Source organism: Falco rusticolus, chromosome 1 (genome assembly GCF_015220075.1).
Source record: "Falco rusticolus isolate bFalRus1 chromosome 1, bFalRus1.pri, whole genome shotgun sequence".
Classification (NCBI taxonomy): Eukaryota; Metazoa; Chordata; class Aves; order Falconiformes; family Falconidae; genus Falco; species Falco rusticolus.
The window spans coordinates 56,385,643-56,402,476 of NC_051187.1; the positions used below are offsets into that span (position 1 = coordinate 56,385,643).

General features: G+C 40.2%; 1 protein-coding gene across 2 annotated transcripts in view; it reads right to left on the reverse strand.

Annotated features, from left to right (window-relative positions):
• Positions 1-16,834, reverse strand: part of PPP3CA (protein phosphatase 3 catalytic subunit alpha) — a 196,530-nt gene that overhangs the window by 100,435 nt on the left and 79,261 nt on the right. For both annotated transcript variants that reach the window (XM_037380121.1, XM_037380112.1), the window contains exon 2: positions 13,070-13,270. In XM_037380121.1, coding sequence (XP_037236018.1) covers positions 13,070-13,270 — 201 coding nt within the window. The remainder of the gene's footprint in view (positions 1-13,069; positions 13,271-16,834) is intronic.

Below are 16,834 nucleotides of genomic sequence, written 5' to 3' on the forward strand. Positions count from 1 at the left end.
TCAGTCAGGCACTGCAGAGTAATAGCTCTTAGAGATAGCTCATGAAAGGACTTGGTCTTGAGAAAAGACAGATGACTCACAGCTCAGAGAGCAACTCTTCAATGGCCAGATTTTCAAGAATAATCTCACTGGGGTGGGGAAGGAACTGCATATAGTCCTCCTATGAAGAGTCAAAGAAACATTGCAGAGGCTTAGTCTGATGAACTGGTCTGAGATCAGATGAGTCACTGGGGTTCTTGGAGCAAAACGCACAACGTGGATAATTGATAAAACAGGCTCAGACATTAAGAGGGATAGTCTTGATGTCTGAAGGATATGATGGCTTTTGTGAGGAGTTAACCTCCCTCCCTCCCGATGCAGTTGGAACAGTAGGAGGTCTGCTCAGAAACATGGTGTTAACAGGGAAGGAGGAATGTGTGCAAGTTAGAAGGAAGAAGATGGATTCGTTGAAAAAAGCAGCAGCAGAATTTAGCCCTGATCTATCTTTGAAGCTGGCTCTGCTCTGAACAAGGGGCAGAACCATGTGACTACCAAAGGTACCAGCCAAGCTAAATTATTCTGTGATTTTAAGGAAAGGGCTTAATGCAGGAAGAACATAACAAAAATAACATTATCTTCATTACTGAATTAAATCCTATGCTGAAAAAAAGCTTTTGTTTGGAGAATAAGTCACTGATGCCTAGGGAAAGCATGTGATGAAATAAGAGCAAAAGAACCTGGAAATGTAAGAGAAGACAGGTATCTTTTGGCAGACTAATGCTTTCATTTTGTTTAAACTAGCTAAAGTGAGTCATTTAGCTTCAATAGCACAGCGAATAACTGCTATTGCTACAAAGTTTTAACCTTTACACATTCGATTAATGTTAAACCTTAAAAGCTCTTCAAAGAAAAAAAGCTTTACATAAAAACTAGGAATTCATATTCCTGATATTGTTATAGATTACAAAAATTACAGCCCTTGAGGTTTTAGAACTCGCACAAAACAAAGTTCGATCAACTAATGTAAAAACTTAAAATTTTTTGCTTATGCAATTGAAACACACTTCCTTCTGCCATAAAAATCTGTACCAAGTAAAGGTAGCAGATCATCATCATTTCATTGCCACCTCAATCCCACACAAATCCAGTTTATTTTTCAGTGCGTCCCCAAGTAAGATAACCTGAAATTTTTCCCAAATGCTTGCTCAGAAAATTAGACTTCAAAATGAAAGGCTAACTCACATTAATTGCTTCTGCTTATCTCCTCTCCCACACTTGTGGTAGTCTGGCCTATGCCTACAGCAACACCTGGAGAGCTTCGTGTTCTGGCCTTACCATAATGGTTATTCCTTCTCTCTTGCACATTACAGAATATATAGTCTTGATGGCAGGTACATCAGGAAGCAGCCAGACATACCAAACACATACCACCTAGTCTCACATGAACACTCGTTTACCATGTATGTATGGTTTACTCATATCAAGTAAAATTTTGGTGAAATGGCTATCACCTGTCATAGGCGCTAATAATTAATTGCGGTTCAGGGACACATTTTCTTATTTGTTTAGAATCTAAAGATGATTTTCTCTTCAAAAGGAGCTTTACCCTTCCAACCGGAGTTTTTGTGATTTTTTTGGAGAAAGAAAGTATAGCCTAGTTTTAGATACGTAGGTTGATCTCAAAAGCAGCTCTTAAGCCTACCTCTCTTTACTTTTAATTGTTTATCTGCACTGAGGCTAGCTTTTTCCCCTCTTCAAGCCTGCTAAGAGCCAAAGGAAATGAAGTGGAACAAAGAAGCAACATTAGCTTTCATAATTTATTGTTACAGACAACTCCGACTATTGCCCAAGACAGAAAGTAAGCCAAGCAGAAACAAAATTGAAGTGTTCTCGTACTGCCACTTCGTCAAAGGCTGAAGTCACAGGATTGATTTCTAAGGCCACTGGCAACATCCCCAGCCCACGCTAGCACCCTGCAACTCTCAGGCTGTATGTACAAAATGGCACTGAACACAGAAGAGAACATACATGCATGAAAGATGAACTGAAACGTGTTGTGGGTTGTCTTCTTTGTTTGTTTTTTTTTAATATTATATATTAAAATCCTATTTTAAAGTGTTGTTTATTAATACAGGTTAATAAAGACTAAATCTTGATACAGTTCGCTCAATTTTATCTCCTTGAGTTTTCAGAAAAAAAAAAAAAATCTAGTTGGATAAACTCCTGCAGTGAACTCCTACATGCAATTCAATGGGATTTCTGAATTCAACCCATTTTGATTAAAGCAATACTTTTGTGGTGTTTTCCACTTGTAAAGGTACAATTTCTTGCAGAAGTGCATTTGGAGCAAGAAGGGGGAGTAAGAGTGAGTGTCAAATATTCAACATGGCAACTTACAGAAGTTGCATCTGAAAGCAATGGTGCTGATACACCTAATGAGCCAGAAGGATTCTCTGCAGCACGTTCCCTTGTGCTGAGCACCAAAAGGATGCTTTTGATTCTTAGCCACAGGCTGTTAAATTGGAACTTAATCCATTACCACTGTTCTTGCGTTGCCTGCTTTAAAGATGACAATGTAGCTGGATTTAAAAAAAAAAAAAAAAAAAAAAATCACAAAAAGGAACAACACTGACTTAAATCAAGTGATCCAAGAGGTTTAGACAACTGCTGAGCTCAAGGGATTATTTACACAATAAAGAAGTGGAATGACAAAATTCAGATTTAGATTCCTCTTGAAAATTTAATTCTTGCTGAATCTTTGGCAGAAGATGAGGAGCACAATCCTCCTCACTTATCAAGAAAATTTTCTCAGGAAGTAATTAGCATCCCGAGTGGTATCAATACATGAATTTCAACTAGATTTAAATGCCCAAATTTAAGAGAACAAAGAAGCCAACACAGTCATTCTGGAGACAGCACCAAAGAACCATTTGAAACTTACCATTTAACAATTTGATGCCCTAAAAAAGGCACATAATGACCCCTGGGTCAGAAGAAGAATGCCATGGCTTGACACACTCTAGTATAAATCACATACACTATTTCCACAATCCCCTATGACACTTCCCAAGACTTTCCAAAGGCAACTGCAGATTGAAAACATGCTCCTGTTCAGCATAATTAATTTTCACGATTGGAGCATTTATTTAGTAAGCATAAATTTTACAGAGTTTAAACACAATTTAAGAATATGAGGGTTTTTAAAAAATAATTAAACTATTTAAAACTATAGAGGGTTGGGGTTTTTTTTCATTTAAAAAGGCAGTATCTTCACAGAGGATACCATATACACTTGGGAATTATTCTAGAAATGTTTTTTCTAGATAAACTGTAGAAAACTAAACAGAGAAAGTATCTGTCTCACCTCTGGCAGCATTTTTTAGAAAAATTAAAATGCTTATGAAAAAGCATCTAAAGGCAGGACGAAGTAAGGAGCAACCCACCCCAGAATAAAATCCTTCTATAAGCATGATTTACAACTTCTGATGCTCTCTCAGTTATGCTCTTCCTAAGTGATGACAGGTAATGTTTATAATATCTCTTGGGAATTAATTTACTAATTATCTCTTTTTCACTTGCCAGTGCTTCACAGTCAGGTTTTGGTGAGAGGTTAGACACACAAACATAAAGCACAGAAGAAGGCAAGAGATGGCTGGTGTTAAGCTCCAAAAGCACTGCCGGGCTCTAAACAACAGGGGCACACATCTGTACAGTGACTCCCAAATCACATCAACATAGTGGTACCTCCACCAAGTGGCAATGGTCAGCTGACACAAAACACTGTTTGTCTCTGTCTTGCTATCAGTCCACCCCCTTGCACGCTTTAGTTCCTCCTCTTCTCTCCCATAGCTGTTCCTGGCTTGACTTCAACACTACAGCTGCTCTACAACTGTTGCAGGTAAAGTGTGATTAAGACAGAAACAATCCTCCTTCCAGCATCACGCACACACGAAGTGGGGAGTGCAGGTTCATATGTGACTGGCAGATTTTTGTTTTGCTGGGGGGGAAGGTAAACATATCCTGGAATTTCCCTCTGCCCCCTTCTAGGTCTTACTCATTTCAGTAGCTCCTCCATCAAAAATGGGGAAGGAAGGAATGTGGGTGGCTGCAATTTCAACAGTGATCCCACTGCATTCCCACACCCCTTGCCAATATAAACTATGACCTAAGATTGAGTTAAATTAACCTGAGGCCAGAATCAAAAGGAGGAATAACTAAGCAAAACTAAGAGGACATGAAAGGCAAGAACAAAAGATCTCTTTCTTTCTAATGAGGATTACACAGTGCAAGCGTCATGGTTATTTTCAAAAAATAATCCAAGTGTCTAAGACCCAGAACTACCCAGTCCTAACTAAAATTGTGCCACTGACTACACAATTGCAAAACAAATAAAAAACCTGATGTACAAGTTTCAGAAAAATCTTCGAGAAACTACAATAGTACATCATAGTAATGGTGTTTATGTCTTCTTGGAACAGCCCTACAAGAAATGCTAACATGCTATATTGTTCCGTCAGTATTTTTACATGATGAAGCAGCACCCACACGGTAAATAAAAGGTAAGACTAATGAAGTCCTAAAGACTTAGATATTTGCAAGCAGTTGTGGGTTTTTTTTATTTTTGCTGGTTATTTTTTAATCAGTGCAATTTCTGTACTGACTTGAAGCCCAACACATATTTGTTCCTCCATTTCACAGCATCAAATTAAGCTCCATATCTGAAGGGCATCTCAGATTCCACAATTTCACTCCAGTTTATTTGACTATGATTTTTGCACCAAAGCAAGTTAACTATAGATGGATTATTTGTAAGAACAAGGGAGGTAGTTGTAGAGAATACGATCTGTAGTGTCCACTGTCTTGGCAATAATGATAGATTTAAGCAGTCACTACTAGAAAACATCAGCTCTGCCAAAATGTCAGATGCTAATGTCTGAAGCAGCTCAATTAAGCTACAAGATGCAATCACTTTGTTCTACCAGGGATACAGGCAGGCATATTTCAATCTATATCTGGAACTGACAGAAGCATTTATGGAAGGAACAAATAAAAAAAAAAACACACCTGAATACGTACAGCCTTACATCTTCACTTTCTTTCCGAAGTCACAGTTTTTAAGCCACAAGTGATTTGATGTATTATGAGTTCTCAATAAAGCATGCAAAATAGCTGGAACAGTGTCAGTTTTAATCAGCAATCCAATTAAAGGATCCAATCAAATTCACTTTAGCTGTTCAACAGTATGTTTATATCACAAATTATTTTTAACAGGAGTTTAACGTGCAGGTTCTCTGTATTTTAATAACACATTCAACAGCAATATGTAAAGAGAAATAATTATTTGAACAGCAAACTGTGCTCATGCGCACATTGAGAAAAAGAGTATATTAACATTTTAAAAAATGATGGGAAATATTTCTTCATAAAGTCTAATTCACTATTTATGTCAGAGATTTATTTTTAAGTCAGAGAATACACCTGCCTTATACAGGCTTGTAAAAAGATTTAGACTATGATTTGTTTTCAAGCAGGATGCAAGAGTAGATGGTGCTGTTGATACTTTCCCCTTCCTCCTCTTGGAGGTGGTTTCAACCTGTTCTGTTGAAATGTCATGTTATTTACACAAATGAGATTGTGAATTGATACTAAGAAGAAACCAGTCAAAAGTTTATTTCAAACCGACAGTTACCTCAGGGCAGCCAAAGTTCATTTTCCTATGATGCAGGAGAATTCACTGCAAGCAATTTCTTCTGAGAGCAAGAATAATTTGCTGAAATGTGTGTGGTGCTCAGATGTTACTGGTCCACACAGGGAACGTATACCAGAGTAACACAGAAAGTCAAAATGTTGTAGTTATACCAGAAACATTTGGGACTCATGCCTTAAAAGGCTTGAACAAACAAAATTCCAGGACATTTTCTGAAGGAATACCAAAGCAGTTAAAACAGCTAAAGAAGTTATTCAAAACTGAAAGATACCATTACTTGGCTAAGATACAGAAAAAAAGTGTTGAACTGTAACCTGTTTGGAGGGCAGATGCCATCACTTACATACTCTTAGTATAACAAACAATATTAAAGATTTTTTTAAAGATAACTAATGAGTATGCGCATTATGGCAAAGAAGGGAAAATAATAATTCTTCTGGTTAACACTTACCCTCAGAAGCTGCAGGCATCTAGGCTTCAAATGGGCATTAAAGCTTTTAGATTTGGGAATGTGAAGACACAAGCCACTCAGGATGAAGATTTAAAATTTGATCATGTATATGCTATTTTCATGACACGTAAGTAAATATTTTAGTTACAACACTGTCCTGGAAATTCAAAAGAGTTGCCTCAACAGTAATCATGGTATATTAAGTTTAGAGTATAAAGTAAATTACTTAAGTGAGAAATAGAGAAGTTTTAACTAAACGTGCTTTTACTGAAACATTAATTTCAGACAAACTTTGATTTGTGCTAATAGGCTTAGATCTCATAGGACATGTAGGTCCCTGATAAGAAATCTTGTTTATTTTCCATACTGGAATTCTATCTTAAACTGCTTCAAAGGTAAAAATCAGAAAGAACTGTTTTAGTTTGACTCTCCATTGCATCAGATTATTTACATGTGCTACAGTTCAATGCAATTTTAAACATGATTGTCTTTTTACTATAATGTGGGCATAAATGCTTCTAGTAGCTTGCCTTAGCATTGATCACTTTAGCTAGACATTCTTGATTTTTACAAAGTTGTAATTTGCACAGCACTAGCAACCTACTAATATTATTTTATGCTACTTAAGTAGAGAAATTAGGCAAAGGAAAAATTATGTGGAACATGAGGAAATGTTCAGGCCTAGGAGACCCTACCATCCCATGAAATAACATATCCAGAGAATACCTGGACGCCTCAAAGACCTCAAAGGCACGTGCTGGCAGGAAAGGGCACTCCCTCTATAGTTTTTATGGGCCTATAATGCAGCAGAGGTTTCTGAAGGTCACCAGAGTTGCTGCAGCTCTGACAGAGGCTATCCCCAAATGCCCAAAATGTCTCCCTTCCCATCAATTTAGAGTTCAACTTGCAAAAACTCTCAGCATGCTTATGACAATACAAACATTACAAGCAAATCAAGTAAGTTGTAAATCCATACTGCCGCAACATTCAACCAATCCAATAGAATTTTTACTCAAAGACATTACAATGAAACTGCAAGTGGATGTATTCCCCCTTAGTACGCACAAGGTTAGTTCTTATATACCTACTGGAAATACATACACACCCTACCTTACACTACGCAATGCAAAGAATAGCAAGGAACAGTGGTTTCCTTGTATCTACCACATCCATAAATGCATGAACTGCAAAACCAGGAGTTAGTAGAGGAATATATGGCCAAGGAAAAGACCTGTAGAAACTGAAACTTCCTACACTGCAACAGTAAGCTTTTATTCTGTCTTTATCCAGTGCTCTCCTATCCTCACATACCAAGCTGCATGCACCTGGCATTTCAGGAAGCTTTGAACACAGGACAGCAGAGTCAGGGCTTTCTCAGTAAAGTACCTGAAGGTTCAGAAGAAGATTATATGCTTGTTTTACCTATTTCCTATTTTTTCTAAATGAGGGACTGACAGATGCTGCCCCCTGTGCCTGCACATGGCCTGACTATTGTTACCAGGCCAGAAACCATTATGGTTGCCACTGCTGTTGGTGGCACCCACAGAAACAGAATTGAGAACATCTGTACACAGGCAGCTGCCTTGGTAATGTTCATACATTACAGAAAATCATCACATGCAAAAAAGCACAAGTCTATAAAGATGAATATGACTTAGGGTTTTTTGTTCTTAGTTTACTGGAGGAAGGTCTTGTAAATAACTATGGGCAGAGACTAAGCAAAGGGAATGCACACTGCGTACAAAAAATGAGAGATGTTAAATGTTACAAGAAGAAACAGAGCAATTACTTTTTAAATGGACATTGACAGGGAAAAAAAAGACTTACCTGAAAAACACCAACACACACCTCTGACTAGCTTATTCACTTGTGCAGTCATATATGCAAGAGATATGCTATTTTCATTCAGTATTTTTTAAAATCTAACAATATCCTCAAGAAAAATAATCCAAAAGGTACAAACACACACAATAATAGATATTAAACAAACATACCACTTAGAGTTCTAGGTCTACCCTCTAGTTAAGTATGTTATTTAAGGAGGTATAAATTAAAAATCACAGAAAAGTTAAGGTGGAAATGTCATCTAGAACAACCTCCTCTGCTCAAAACAGGGCCAACTTCAAAATTAGATCTAGCTTTGAAGCTGGAATTGGCTGGTTTTTTAACACCAAAATAGCTGGTGACAACAAATTCTGCAACACGACCTTTGGGTTCTTGTATTTTAATCCTAGCCCCTCCAGATTAGTAAAGCCATTTAACCTCCTGTAGCTGGTAATTTTTGCAGATGTTGGAAAACAACAATTTACCATGTTCCAAAAGTGCAGGTTCAGTTGCTTTGTAAAGGACCACTGAACTGAGGCCCGCTAATGTCAATAAATCACACACCTAGTAATTAAAGTAAACACTACAAATTTTGGCAAAAATAAAAAATATCCATATTTAGGATGTGACAGAATTAAGGTTTCAAGTACAACCTCTCCTGCATATGCATCATGCTACAGATTCCTTAATTATATAGTCACTTTCTGCTCTTTTCCATGCAGTGGACAGAATATTCACCCAGTGAGCAACTTTCAAGTTGTGTTCTCTTCATTGTGTGAAATACGCTTTAGCTACAAACTGTTTATGAACCTTACTCTGAAGACAGCATGATCAGCTTGCTCACAGTCTTGCAACACCACCCAGTATAACAGTATTTCATAATTACTAAAGACCTGTGTTAATTACTGTGTTCAACACACAGGTGAGGTAAAGGATCCATTTTACTGGGAGCCAAACAAGGCAACGTTGCCGTCAAAACTTTACCTAAATTCATTTTTCTGACATAAAACATTCAAAAATCCCAAGAACTTATCTTATAGATAGTTCTTGAATATACAGAGATATTCTTGTATATTCACGCACAGAGAAAGTTACCCATGCACTGAAATCAAAGGGACACATGTTTGGCATGCAGTTAAGAGTGCTCAGTACTTAAGAACAGCAGGTTTTAGATCTGGAAGTGAGGGTCCACAAAAACAAGCAGGTAATTACTCGTCATGCAAAGGGTAGCATACATCAGTTACCCAGAACCACTCTGTTATAGTTATGAACCTATATAATAAAGCCACATAAAGCTATCCAGGTAATCCAAAATCTTGCATTCCCAACTGTTCTTTGGAGCGTGACTTTAGTAAATATTGCCATCAGGGAGGTTCAGACATATACTTCCTTAGCTTTCTAGAAAAAAAAAATCAATTAAAAATGAGCCCATTTCTCCATGTGTCATTATACTGTTATGAACATAAATCAGGACTGGAAATTCTAAGGCTGCCACAGAGAAGTCTTTCATCTGAACACTGAACAGCTGTAATCTGGTGGTAGATCAACCTCATTAAACCCACAAGCTTAAGACAAAGACCACATGCCTCCAAAAGAAGAGGGTATAGATGAAGAAGTCAGGAACAATCCATCTGTGAAAGGTGGTTCCCTGTCCCCTTGCCATCTGCCCATTCCCTGGTGGGTGAAGGTCGGCATGGACACTCCCCATGGTGCTGCAGACAACTGGAAAGCATCCTGGTAGCCCAGGGTGCCTGGCTCGCTTCTTCCCCACACTGGAAACCCAGATTACTTCGCAACCCTTGTGCCAACCCCTCACTGCTTCCAGTCATGAGACAGATCTATACTAGTAACTGCTTCTACCACAGCTGTTGCTCTACAGCCAGGCCCATTCCACCATATGCCCCTTCACCTCCCAGAGCAGGTGACAGAGCAGATGCCTTGCCCAGCTAGTCCCAATACTAGTCCAAATACTGTCAGCCTCTTGCTGATCCTCCTACTTTGCCTGCCCAGCCATCCCCTGACAACCTCTGACAGCCTCTTGGCCATTTTCTTGTCTCCCAAGCTTTTCACCTCTATCACATACTCATCTTCAAGTCAAGTGGCCAGTCTCAATCACCTCCTTGTCATCTCTTGAGCAGCCTGTCACTACTCACCCCTACTTTCAGCCTCCCACTCAATACACTCACTTCTTTTGACCTAATTCTCTCCATCCTTCCCAACTCACATGCACAAGTCAAGACAAAGTTGCCTCAACACTTCCCAGATGCAAGAAGAGTCCTGATAGCAGAGGACTGAGTCTTTCCTTAGTCCCAGCTCTGTTGAGATTTATACCCAGTGAACAGCCAATCTGTCTAACAAATGCAGAAATAGTTCACCTGGGTTATAAGCCAGAACTGTAGCAAACCATCCATGCATGTACATATGTATGTAGCAAATGACAGAATTTGAGCTAAAGGTTGCAAATTAATTAGCAATAATTCAAAAGGCTTATAACCTTGCCAAATTTGAAAACAAAATGTATTACTTCAAAGTGAGTGTCACATTGGTGCTTCCAGCTAACTACAGACACAGAGTAAGTTTCACACATAAATGCAAAATAATGGACTTTGCATTCCACATTAAGGCTGTTTGTATGTCTCCCCCCATCACACAAATCATCTCCTTCAAATCCAGGTCTTCTATGTACCCACTTTGTTTCACATGACTTTGCTTATAAACACAACTCTGATATTTTTTCTGAGGACAATTATATCACCCCTTAAAATAAACAGAATAAATTTTGAGCTGAGGGATGGCTACACAAGGCTTTATGAAAAAACTTTGCATGTTCTTTACCATTTATCAAGCATATCACTGTACTAACCCACAGTGCTCTTATTTCAACAGTTTTGCTGTTATACCTCCCCTTTTTGATGATCACCATCTCATTACCCAGCTATAGGGATATGTTTCTAAAAGATGAATGCATCTCACACAAAGCACCCCATATTAATGATTTATGACTGTCACTCCAACAAGACTGTTTGCCATGCCTAAAATCTAAAACTTATTTTCTTCTCCACTCTGTCAGTGATTTTGTTTGTTCTTCCATACATTTGAAAAAAGCTTTCTTGTACTCCATAGTTATCTCTTGATTGCCTGTGTATCTTGCACTTCGACCACATCATTGGTCAACTGATACTCTCTTTATCTAGTCACCTGCTGTCATACTACTCATGCAAAGAAAACTGTCAGGCCCACAACAACATGCTTCACAAGCTTTCCCAACCGCCCCCTCATAATTTTTTTTTCTTCTTTTGATGATTGCTTTCATAGCTCCAGCTTTCATGTTTGTTCATATAGAACATTAGCGGGGTAGCTGAGAAGTGCTAACAAGCATTAGGAGCCCAGCTTTCCTATGCTAGTTTAAAAGACAGTAGCCACCCCGAAGACTGCTGATCACAATCACTGCATGAGAATAATTTCAAAAGCAGGAACAAAGCAATGTGTAGGCTCAACTGAAAAAAGAATCAAAGACTTAAATTATACCAGTGTTATACAATGGGGTAACCTTCAGGAGATTAATCTCCAAAATATAATTCAGAACAATTCCGATACCTTCAAAAGCATTTAAGAAAAAAATCTAAAGAGAAAAATTTAAAAGACAGACAGAGAGAACACATTAAACATGGACTTATAGAAATCAGCCAGGACACACCACACCACACCTATCCTCCTACAGTCTACACCACTCAATGGATTTTAAAAAATTACACTCAAATAGAAGGAAAAAAATCTACAGAAAAGTAGAATTTTCTGAATGTCTGCTACTCAGTTATGGACATGGTATTGCACACCTCTATGACTTCTTTCATTTATCCTAAAGTGTCAAAGAAAACGTCTGCAGAGCTTCACTCCTAGCCTACTCAGGGGATCTTTTTATTCATCCTATTTCCTTTATTCATACATAAGCCACAACATGATTGACGTCTTTTCCATCAGAATTGTATGGCAGTATGACAAGCTAATTATTACATAAAAGATGATACACATTACCTCTCCAGGTCAATCTACAATCCCCTATTTCAATGTCATTTTTAAAATTACAAGCTTTAATAACTTGTGCATCATTCTAGTCTGGATACTATGCTCTTCAGAGATTTCCTGAAAATGAAGGTTTTGCTGCTTCCGTATAGTTTTTGGTGAATGCTACCAGTACTAATGATAAAGACAGGTAACCATTCTTCTGCAGCAGATGAACCTATTTCTTTAATCTTTGTTAGGTCTCTCCAGAAACAAAAGTGACAAAAAAACCTGCCTTCTTAAACAGAGTTTTGTACTTCGTTTTCATAGTTCAAGCTGGCTGGAATCAGTTACTTTTTGCCCCACAGCTAACTTTCTATGCCACAGAAAATTTCTTGCCAAAAATCCATTCATATCCAATAACAACAACAAAACAGAGGAGGAGGCACATTACAGCAAGCAAATGCATTCATACATTCAGAATGCAGTCAGAGGCAGGAGACAATTAGAGAAGGAAATTCAAAGTATAAGGCATTTCCTGAGGATTAATGAGTGGGTGGTAGTGTTTGATAGTCAAGGGCAGGATGGGTTCTGCAACCAGCAGAATTCATTAATCCCCCAGGCAACACAAACTGGGATTCTGCTAATTTTTTTCCTTTACACTGCACTTGTTATTTTCCTTTAGCATTTAATTAAAATTTCCATTTACTCTGACACCATTGTTCCTTCAGAGCCCAACACTGTCTGTATGTCTGAACAGTGCTACTATGGTAAATTACATCTATAAAATCACGGAATTAATACGTGGTGCGAAGCCCAGATATTTTCTGAAGTTTAAGAAAGTTCTGATCTTCTAACAACTAAAAATGTTCTCTGCCTTAGAAACAGAAGGCTCAGCAGATGTGATCCTTTCCTCTAATTTACAAGCTGCTTGATGGCCTCCATTATCCTAGTGGTAGCAGACAAAAAGAGAATCAAATACTGGAGAAAAAAAAAATATTTTCAAGCTGCCTTTCAGCTCCTTAGGAAGCCACATACACTAATGTATTACTTAACACATCCCAAACCAGCAATCATCCCGTCCATCACCGTAACTCCATACTAACCTGTGACTGGTGCATCTATGTCCAGCAAATTTTTTTCCTGACGGAGAATTGAAGCTCCCTCTGTTATTATTCTCAAAGCAACGCTCTCTTCCAGTCTCCCTTCTTTCATAAGGTGTGCCTTTAAGATATCCACACGAGGTTTTCCATCATTATCAAATACTTCCTTAGCTGTGAGCCGGTGACTTGGAGGAAATGGGACAGCTGAGTGGAAAAAAACAAAAGTATCTGGTCACTTTTTACAGCAAAGGCTCTATTGCTGATAATGACACATTTCAAAAGACACCTCTGCTGCAAAGCAGTGTTAACATGGATTTTCTACTGTCTCATAATTTGTAGTTTAAATTGTACACAGATTATCAAAGATACCATTAAAGTGCATGTATTCTGCTGGCAACATTATTCATGCATGCAAGAACAACTAATTCATCCTTATAAAAAAAACTGAGAGGAAGATTTAGGCCATATTTACAGGTAGATACCTTCAAACAAGCCCCCCCCAAAAGGCATGGGAATATCGGGGAAAGAAGGGAATAAAGCTTAAACTGCTCTAGCAGCACTAGAGAACACTGATATAACACTTCCTTCCATTAAGAGCATAAGATGCACAAACAAGTGCAATATTTAATTTCCCTGCATGGACATACATAGATACACTCCAATTAATATGCTAAAATCCAAGACAGACCTCTCTCTAACAAGTTGGGACAGGGAGATAGAAGATGTCTTCCCTGCATAATAGTTAGCTACTCAAGATACATTTGAAGCCCATCAAAGCGGTCCTGAGTGCCAAACAGACCACTCCAGCAAAGGCAGGGCAGAGGATGCATCAGACTGAAGTTGGAAATAAATGAATAAATAGGCAGGTTACCCTAGCAACATGGCAGCAACTAGCAAGCTGCGTACTGCTGTCACGTAAGGTCTGAGGCATACAGCAAACTTCAGATGCTTCTGCTCTCACACTCTTGGAGCCAGCTGGAGCGAGAAGGCTTGAAGTTGATGCTGTCAGCTGCCAGGATGACGCTGGAGTGTTATCCCAGCTTAATCCCCTTTCCCTCACAGTTCAATCAGAGTGGCATTAGGCACTGCCTGCCTCACCAGCCACAGGGTAATTACACTGATCCCTGCCACAGCTGCGGGAGGGTCAGGTTGTTTGGGAGCTCCAAGCAGGGAGCTCTGGGCTGGTCCCAGCTGGCCACATCTGCAGTGCAGCCCTGTCCCTGCCAAAGGGCCTTGTGTCCCGTGGAGTGTCTTACTGGCAGCTCTGTCACATTGTGAGACACAAAACCCTAATGCAGCAGATCAATGTATCTGTGAAATAAGAAGGAAACTGAAGCTAACAATCAGTGTACTTCAGAAACAGCCCACAGATCGCACACCTCATTTAAAGCCCAAGCCAAGAACTCTTCACTTACACTAGAAGTAACAACAGAGCAGATAATAAACAATTTCACTTCATGCAGTTATTTTCCACTGCTATTTTAAACACAAGCATCTTCAGAAAATGCTGGGCTTTTTTTTTTTTTTTTTTTTGGGGGGTGGGGGTGGGGCGTGGAGCTCAATTTCTTTTTTTTTTTTTTCTCCTTTTTACTGCACCAGCTCCAGCAATCCATTTACTGAAATAGTCTGGTGGGACTAATGAATGTGGGTCTTACCAATACACTGAAGTCCAACTGCTCTCAGACTTAAACATGGCACAAAACAGGGAAAAGGTGAATGTTTGTGATGTCCCAGACATCACTGGGATTCTCCTGAAGCAATGAGACCTACAACCAACATCGAAGTTAAAATACAGTCCTCAGCTCTGGAAAGCCCTGCCACAGAGCCATGGCAAACCTCTCACTCAACTGACAAGAACTAGACCACTTGAAATTAGTTTATGTTTTAAATGGTACTTCTGCAAGAGGTAGGCTGTTAAAGATAAAAACCTCACCCCCTTCTCTGCAGCTACTGCAGTTAACCCCATCCCATGACATTCACAAAAAATAGGTTATATGCTTTGTCAATCTTTCATATATCTGCAGCAGACCCTCAAAAGCAAGATACCTATATCACAGAACCACAGAATGGTTTGGGTCAGAAGGGACATTAAAGATCATCTAGTCCCAACCCCCTGCCATGGGCAGGGACACCTTCCACCAGATCACATTGCTCAAAACCCCATCCAGCCTGGCCCTGAACACGGCCAGGGATGGGGCATCCACAGCTGCTCTGGGCCACCTGTTCCAGTGCCTCACCACCCTCACAGTAAAGAATTTCTTCCTAATATCTAATCTACATCTACCCTCTTTCAGTAATAAGCCATTCCCCCTTGCCCTGGCACTACAGGCCCTTGCAAAAAGTCTCTCTCCAGCTTCCCTGTAAGTCCCCTTTAGGTACTGGAAGGCTGCAATAAGGTGTCCGCAGAGCCTTCCCTTCTGCAGGCTGAACCACCCCAACTCTCTCAGCCTGTCTTCACAGGAGAGGTGCTCCAGCCCTCTCATCATCTTTGTGGCCCTCCTCTGGACCCACTCCAGCAGCTCCATGCCCTCCTTATGTTGGGAGCCCCAGAGCTGAAGGCAGTCTGCCAGGTGGGGTCTCACGAGAGCAGAGCAGAGGGGGAGAACCGCCTCCCTTGACCTGCTGGCCACGCTTCTTTTGATGCGGCCCAGCATATGGTTGGCTTTCTGGGCTGCAGGCACACATTGCCTGGTCACACTGAGCTTCTTGTTACTTCTTGTTAATGATCCCCGCCACCCCCCCCACCTCCCCCCAAAAGTCTTTCTCCTCGGGGCTGCTCTCAATCCATTCCCGACCCAGCCTACATTTGTACTTGAGATGGCCCTCACCCATGTGCAGGACCATGCACCTGGCCTTGTTGAACTTGATGGGGTTCACACGGGTCCACCTCTCAAGCCTGTCGAGGTCCCTCCGGATGGCATCCCTTCCCTCCAGCGTGTCAACTGCACCACACAGCTTGGTGTCATCAGCAAACCTGCTGCAGGTGCACTCAATCCCACTGTCTATGTCACTGACAAAGAAATTAAACAGCACTGGTCCCAATACTGGCATAGTTTCCAGGAGGATCAGCTCCTTGATCTTGCTGGGCAGAGAGATGAGACTGACTGCCCTGTAGTTCCTCAGGCCTTCCTTATTTTCCTTTTTAAAAAGGGGGGTTACGTTTCCCTTTTCCAGTCAGTGGGAACTTCACCTGAGTGCCATGACCTCTTAAATATGATGGATAGGGGCTTAGCAACTTCATCCACCAGCTCCCTCAGAACCTGCAGATGCATCTCATCAGATCCCATAGACTTGTGCATCTTCAGGCTCCTTAGATGGTCTTCAACCTGACCTTCTCCTACAGTAGGTAGTTTTTCATTCTCCCAGTCCCTGCCTTTGCCTTCTTCAACTTGGGCAGTGTGGCTGGAGCACTTGCCAGTGAAAAACAAGGCAATAAAGTCATTGAGTACCTCAGCCTTCCCCATATCTCAGGTAACCAGGTCTCCTGCTTCCTTCCAGAGAGGGCCCTCATTTTCCCTAGCCTTCCTTTTATCACTGATGTACCCACATAAGCTTTTCTTGTTGCCCTTGACATTCCTGGTCAGATTTAATTCTAGCAGGGCCTTAGCTTTCCTCACCTGATCCCTGCTCAGACAAATTCCTCCCAGGCTACCTGTTCTTGTTCCATCTTCTGTAGAATTCTTTTTTGTGTTGGAGTTTCTCCAGGAGCTCCATGTTCATCCACACAAGCCTGCTGGCACTTCTGCCTGACTTCCTCTTTGTTGGGAC